Source organism: Kryptolebias marmoratus, linkage group LG11, assembly GCF_001649575.2.
Source record: "Kryptolebias marmoratus isolate JLee-2015 linkage group LG11, ASM164957v2, whole genome shotgun sequence".
Lineage (NCBI taxonomy): Eukaryota > Metazoa > Chordata > Actinopteri > Cyprinodontiformes > Rivulidae > Kryptolebias > Kryptolebias marmoratus.
The window spans coordinates 261-8134 of record NC_051440.1 but is presented as its reverse complement, the minus strand read 5'-3'; the positions used below and the strand labels follow the sequence as shown (position 1 = coordinate 8134).

At 40.9% G+C, this 7874-nt stretch overlaps 1 protein-coding gene across 8 annotated transcripts in view; it reads left to right on the top strand.

Annotated features, from left to right (window-relative positions):
• Positions 1-3770, top strand: part of LOC108251676 (suppressor of tumorigenicity 7 protein homolog) — a 113631-nt gene extending 109861 nt beyond the window's left edge. For 6 of the 8 annotated variants that reach the window (XM_037978395.1, XM_037978398.1, XM_037978396.1 and 3 more), the window contains 2 exons: positions 652-794; positions 3360-3770. In XM_037978395.1, the coding sequence (XP_037834323.1) occupies positions 652-794; positions 3360-3455 (239 nt within the window). In that variant the 3' untranslated portion in view covers positions 3456-3770. The remainder of the gene's footprint in view (positions 1-651; positions 795-3359) is intronic. The other 2 variants (XM_037978397.1, XM_037978401.1) reach the window with 1 other exon arrangement.
• The last annotated feature ends 4104 nt before the right edge of the window (positions 3771-7874 follow it).

Below are 7874 nucleotides of genomic sequence, written 5' to 3'. Positions count from 1 at the left end.
AAGAATAAGAATTCCACGAAATACAATAGGCCTTCGCAGCACTGTCGCTGCTCGGGCCTAATAATAATAATAACAAATTATGAAAAATCCTTACAAAAACAATAGGGTTCCCTGCTCTGCTGGGAGCAGGCGAGCGGCCATGCCTTGCATTGGCCGCCCGCTTGCTTCCGCGGGCTTGGAACCCTAATGAAACGATGGACTCTCTCTATAGTGCAACATGTAAGAAGTGAGTGAAGAATTCAAATGCAAACTTAAATTTGCACCTATTCGCATACAGCTGGAATTAAATTTGCAGCAGACCTTTTAAAGATATATTCAAAGCACTATTATTACTATTTTTTATACCCTAGTATACCTTACTGTATTACCACCTAACCCTGACAGGTTTGGGAGCCACTGATACTTTCTGATTTTCATGTTTATTATTTGTCATCAAAACATAAAGCCATGTTAGTTAAAAAAAAAAGTGTCCCTGCCTTCAGTTTGGAAGTCTGAGTTTAGATTAAAAACTGAGAACTGAGTGGTTACTATAGTAGATTCAAGTGACATGAGAAATATGTCAGTTAAACAGTTGAATGGAGAGAGAGTGGGTGATGAAGTTGTGGTGCTCTAAGCTAACATTGTGCTCTTTGTGTCTGTCTCATGTGGAAGCAGTGTTTCATGAGGTGTCAGTCTACCCCAAGAAAGAGCTGCCCTTCTTCATCCTCTTCACCGCAGGTCTCTGTTCCTTCACCGCCATGCTGGCCCTGCTCACACACCAGTTCCCTGAACTCATGGGAGTGTTCGCTAAAGCTGTGAGTACACATACACATATAAAAACACACTTAAATGCATAAACACTGTTGTTTGGGGGTGGAAAGAACAGCTTGAGTTCAGCTTCTCATGTCTTTGAGTTTCAAAAAAAGCTCTGTGTAGAGAGTTCCTTGGTCTTCATGCTGTCTCTTGCTTGGTGGTAGCTCTTACTACTTGGCAGTATTGGACTGCTGTTGATTCTGGGAGCCATCAAAACAGGTGGATGTAGACTGAGATCATCTGACTCTTAGATTTTATTAGATCTTGGATCTTGTTGAACTAATTATGTGACTTGCAAGGTTATTGGTTGGAACTTCAAGCAAAGGGGGTGAATACATATTCATGTACCACTTTTTAATTTTATATTTTTAGAATTATTAGACAGCACCGAATCTGCCAAGTTAGAATCTTCTTTTTGATGAAGTCTGGTGGATTTAATAGCTTTTTCCATCGCACTTTTTCCTTTCTAACCACTGACCACTTTTAGCTAAAAATGTCTAACTGCACACACTGTGAAAAGCTTACACCTGATTGGACTTTAAATAGTCTCTGTTCACATGATGGTGTGTCTGTCACACACACCAGTAACCCTCAGCTGTTTTATAGTACTGTAGTGCACACTAGGGGGCGTAGTTTCTCCTGCTTCTCTCTGCAGACCTGGAATGTAGGCGAGCTCATCTCCGATTGCTGATGTGACAGTATTAGTGGCTAAATCTAAGAAGAGGGCTAGACACACACAAACACACTGGATTCATAGTTTGTAACCTAAAAAACTGGATTTCAGATCTAAAAACTTGTTTGTAATTCAGTTGACTTTATTTTTATTTTTTGACTCTTTATCATGCAGGTCAAATTTAAATCTTGTATATCTTGTGGGACTTGTTTTGATTAGCACTTTTTAAAAGTGTAGTTTTAAATCTAATGGCATATTTTCTTCAAAATCATGGCACATCTTTTGTATTAGTTTATTTGTTTGAAGTTTTTTTTTTTTTAATCATGGTTAGTCAGTGTTTTACCTGCCACAGTCAGTACACTTATGGTTTGAAGAATCAGAGTTCCAGACATCTCAACCTAAAAGTTTATCAAACCAAGACTGAAGACAAACCTATTCTTATTCTTAGGCAGCTCTAACTACTGCATAAAGCTTTAAATAACAGAGTTTGCATGTTACAAAATTCTAAAGATTGAAGTTCCTTTAAAATGACTTTGGAACTGGGTCCACTCAGACAAGTCATTACAAACTCAGCACGCCCCAGTCCAGTGTAAGTTTTGCCCCTTTATAACAACTGCAATTTTCAAGATATCATAGTAGTTCATGCAGACATTAAGGTTTTAACTAGGGTTTTCCCCAGAAAAGAGGCTAAGCCTGGTGGTAGGTGGCAGTTCGTCGGCCGATCGTGATTTAGTAAAAAAAAAAAGATTAAAGTTGACAGGAAAGTTGAAAATATGGCTATTTATTATGTGGTATTGTAAGATATTTGTGTCAAATATTTACACAACTACAGTTTTACAAAAAGGCACTTTTGAAATACTTTTTAAACAAAAATTGTTTGCATCTAATTTAAATCCTAATTTAAGTCACATTTACAAATAAATTAAATTAACATAAATAAAAAAGTGCAAAAAGGCAACAACAAGTCTCACGCCAAGGCCAATGAATAACAACAGAGTCTGAGAACTCTGAAAAATAGACAGATGCTGTACTGTACTGTGCTTTTAGTGGCACCGGCTGCATGTAACAACAAAACAAAGCATATCTAATGCTGAATTTAATAGCAACGTTTTACTGTTAAACAAGGATAAATTAGCACGTGTCATATTAATATTTTCACTCAGTACAAAACATGCTTAAACGTATTTGGTCTTGTAAAGCCATCCGCTGAATTTCAGCTCAACTAACCATTGTGGTCTATAAAAAACCCTTTTTATGGGCTGCAGCAGTAATCTCATTCAGTGAGTTCTGAACCATTTGATTAACGTTGTGATCTCTCACAGAAGGATCATATAAATGCTGATCAGGCCAACCAGCTCCACTGGAGCACCAAAATTTTCCATGTTGAAAGGAGCTCAGCACGAAGTTAGCAAAATTGGGAGGTGCATGACCATGCAACGTGACAACACGCGGGACCTTCGTGCAAGGGTGGGGACAGCGCAATTGCGTCACTGTTGGCGCCTGCACCCTCACGTAGCGATCAACGCGCAGTGACCTCGTGGTGGGCATGCCGGTGGAAAAAAACATGGATAAAAAATTACGTAATTATAATAAACAAGCGGAGCTTAGCCTGGCGGCAGAGTCAGCAAAGCCTGGCAACCTGCCAGGCTTATAATAATCCTGTTAAACCTTTACATTGTTGTCACATTACATGGTTATTCTGGCCGAAATATTATGAGATTCTTGCCAGAAATTACACCATGGCTGCAACAGAAAGGTTGTTAACATAAACAAAAATGGAAACTTGTCAAACATGAATTTTACCAAAAACGTTTGTCACAGCTTATGAAAACTTTTGGCTTTACCAACTTATCAATCAGTGTGCGTGATCAGTTTTCTGTCTTTGTTCCTGCAGTTCCTCAGCACTCTCTTTGCTCCTCTGAACTTCATCATGGAGAAAGTGGAGAGCATTCTGCCGTCCAGCCTCTGGCACCAACTAACACGCATCTGACCCAGAACGTCCTCTCTAGAACCAGGACCAGCACCACAAGCAGACCTTCATGAGGACATTAACAGCTGAACTGAAACCCAGAACTCTGCATTGGACAACATTGACACACCTTTGTGACAAGATTTACTGAGTTCAAACCAAACAGAAAATGATGACGGGATGCAGCAGAACAGAGACATCCAGAACTGATTTCCATTTTAACAGTTGCGTTTTGGGGGGGTTCAGTCGTTTAAAGCTGTTTTTTTTTTTTGGTTGATCAAATGCCATCATTAAAAAAGTGGAAAGAAAAAAATCAATAAAAGGACTTTTTGTGTATCTCTGCAAGTATGTTAATCAGGCCATTTTCATTCTGTTTGTGTCTGTTATTACTGAGACCAATGTCCCTGCAGTTCACTTCCTTTGACACAGTAACCATCATCTGTGGCTTTATATGTGAAGGAATGCGCAGCTTTCATACTGACAGTTGGTGTACGGACAAAATTTGAAAAGTGAGTGCTCACAAAATTTTCAGATTTATCAAACCGTGCACACCTTTCCTTTATATAACCCGATTTATATAGAACTGAGCATACACGAGACACCTCTCCTGACACGCCTCTATTTAAATATGCAAATAGATGTAAATATGTCCTGCATATGTGATTCTCCTCTCTGCGCGATCAGAAATTTCATGGAATGTGAGTCAGAGACACTCCTAAATGAGGTAGTGGGGTGTAAAAATGCATTAAGCACACTGTCCTCTGGCATTTGCACTATTCTGTGAGTGAAGCTGAGGTTGTCAGAGCAGCACGCACCGGCAGAGGTAGGAAAAAGTTGAAATGGTCCAACATAAAGGTGGGAGTAAAGTGAAGGACAGCTGCCCATCTTCATTTCCAACTTTATGCAAGTGTTTATTAACAAAATGAATGTAAACAGAGAGGGACTCAAGGGCTTGGTAAAACTTATGGGGTTATTTATTATATAGTTGATGTTAAGAAACGAAAAGCTGCGAATCAACAGTGTTTCAGCCACAGTGTAGGGGGCATCATACAGATGAAGTCGAATCATTACAGATGGCATGGCATGACTCAGGGATGACTGAAATAGAGTCCCTCACGACCTGTCAGACAGCTCCCTCTTAAAAGGCTCCAGTTACAAGGAACCCCTGTTTGGTGAGGACCTGATACCATGAATACTTGGCTCCTCCTACATTCCCTCCTTAACTCTGGGGCCAGTTCAGTACAGAGTTCCAAAAGAATGGCCCTGGGAGTCTTAATCGGATAATGACACAGGCATTATTGTGTGCCATCAGGTTGGTATGATCTCTGAAAAACACAATTTTTCCATCAGTGATGTCCTCCAGCAGTGTCAAAGCTGCCATTGTTCTACAGTTACCGACAACTTCACAGAGCCATTTATGGCCATGTGTCATTATCTACACCTTGTTCACCTTAAGAATCATCACACATGACATCTTCTGAATTAATTTGCTGATCCAACACCAATTTCTTCTCAGTGACTTTAGAAGTGCCCCTTAGACAATTCATATGTATTTTACATGCATGAGTTGTTTGTTTGCCTCACAAGCGCAAGGTCACTGATGCATGTTTACATCTTTTGTTCACTGTGGAAGATGATTAGGTACCGGTGTGTGTGTGTACAGGTGTGGTCTGGGAGGAGTCTTTGTTTTTTTTAACAGGCTGCAGCACGGGGCGGGGGGGTCGGCAGCAGGAGGCTCATTGGTGCGGCCAAACCAGCTGCGGGGATCCAGGTGAGACATGTAGGAGTGAGAGCAGAATGGCCTGGGGGATGGAGAGAAACGCGGTGACCTGGTCGGCAGCAGGAGGCTCATCGACGCGGTTAAACCAGCGGCAGTGATCCAGTGAGGTGGAGAGGAGCGTGCCGTGCAGAGTGGCGTGCGTGATAGGACGCTACGTGGGAGTACTGGAGGAGAAGAAGCATGCAACCCACCTCCTCCTAGTTAAGTACTTGTTTCTATTTTGTGGTGCTGTGGTGCCAGGGCTGCAGGGCGTTGATATAGAGGTATTCTTTGGCTGGACGTGGATGGCTGTGGTGAGAATGGTGCTGGAAGAAGGATGTAAGGTTTTGAATGGTTCATAGAGGATGGGCACGGTCAGGTCCTCAGGTTCTTCCTCCACAAAGCCTTCATCGAGCACCTCCTCATCGTCAATCTACTCCACCAGCCGATCCTCTTCCTCTGGGTCATCTTTGACAGTCAGGGATTGACCTGACTGACTGTACAGGTACTCCATACCAAGAAGCTTATGGTGTGATTATTGTGCCACCAGGTTGAGTGCGCAGTGACTCTGATTTGCCTTTAAATCTCAACTTAAAACTCACCTGTTTAGAGTTGCTTATGGCTAAATTAGGGTTAGAGTGTGGGTTTTTGATGTTTGTCTCTTTCTTACTGTTTATTCATTGTCACATGCTGTTTTTATTTTGTTTTTTAATTATGTAAAGCACCTTGAAATGCCTTGCTGCTGAAATGTGCTATACAAATAAAATTTGATTGATTGATTGATTTGAGAGTACAGAACGCTTAACTCTGACAAACTGCTCGCACTTGGCTCTCTCTCCGCGCGCTCGGCATTCTCTGTGCACGCGTTTGGCTCTCTCTGCTCACGCTAGCTGTGTGAAGCTGACACCCCACCCACGTCAAAAAATCCAGCAAAAAGTCTGAATGGTTAGTGCTCCATTTGTGCAGCTTTGGTTTCTGAGATATTAAAAATTATTTTTTAGGTCATCCAGAGTTCACCATCCCCCCATATTGCTCCAAAACAAACCAAAGAGGGCTAGTTCGTTTAAATTCTTCAGATTTTCAGCTGTTGTACAATGTGTACCTTCTTTTGTTTTGAACTTCAATAAAGATTTAGAACAAGAAGAAATTTGTCTCATTTCAAGAAATGTTTTAAGATAGCAATGTTTTCTCACGAATATAGCGGTCTCTCCACAATAATTGAATTATGCCAATAAAAGACATGCAGCAGTGGCCCTAACGTAATGTATATAACCTGTTCAACTGTGCTTTGGTTTCGGAGGTGGTCTGAACAATTATATTCACATTGTTGACTTACTTTCTGCTGATTATGCAGCAAACGAGTAAAAATAATAATAATAAAAAATCCATATCTAATATGCTAGTTGCTTGAGCAAAGTTTTTGCAGAGTAAACCAGAAGTGTGTCACTGGTTCAACAAAGTTCATCCAAGTAATGTACTTAATATATATTAAATATATTGTATATACATTTGAAAAGCTAAACAGACAAAACATCTGGTCATGCTTGGAAATAAATCAAGAAAGTGATCCTGAAAGCCCTGTGGACACCGAGTTTGACTCAGACACCATTTCTCCTGAACAATGTTCAGATTTTCAGCTTGAANGTTCCATTTGAAGATTGGATTAAATTTATACCAGAAAAAGTTGAATATAATGACAAGTTGGCAAAAGGGAGTACACAACTTTAAAACCTGACACATGGAGTTGTATAATTAATGATCTGGTTTGGAAAAAGTTGAAAAACACTTGTACATTTGTATTCCAAAGAGCAAAAGTTTATCCAACTGTCACAAGTAAATACATTGATATCATAGGCTTCTGTAAAGAGTGTCAAGGTCAGGTTAAAATGACATGTGACAGAGAGCCAACAGTCAACTGCCCCATGGTGCTCCAGTGTTCCATCGAAGGCGCCGACATCTCCCTGCACACTGACCAGTCCAAAAGATTCATGTCAGGAACCCTTCGTGCACAGATTTCAGAAGAGTTGTGGGAGGGTAGGATGGAACCATCTGTATGGAGGTCAGCAAAGGCATCAGTTGATGGATATTGGAGATCCAGAGCCAAGTCACCTTCCAAACCTGGCAACCTTACGAAAAGCCAAGCAGAAGAGAAAAGATTTGGAGTTAGGCGACAAAGACCCCATTCTATCTTTGCAGTTATTAAAGTATAGCACACCCAACAGTGGCAGTAAAGGAGATATTGGTCTGGATAAATTATTTTGTCACTATTGGAGTCAAACTCAGATGCATGTTTATAAGGCACTGACCAAAAAATATTCCTCAGTAGTTTGCTTTGATGCAAGTGGTTTAGTTGTCAGAAAACTGGCACGACCAAATGGTACATCTGGCCACATATTCTTGTATTGTTGTATAGGTGTTCTGAAAGGAGACAACTGCTCAGTCCCAGTGGTACAAATGCTATCAGAAAGGCATGACATTAACGCAATTGCAACATGGCTGACAGAATGGCTTCGTGCAGGCGCAGCTGTACCAAAAGAAGCTGTGACTTTTCCCTGGCTATTCTTGGTGCTTTGGTGAAGGCCTTCACTCCTCTTTCTAACCTGAAGTCATACATTGATTAATGCTTCCGTGTCCTACTTGGGAACCAGTCTGCAAAACTTCCTCCCTGTTACATCAGGGTT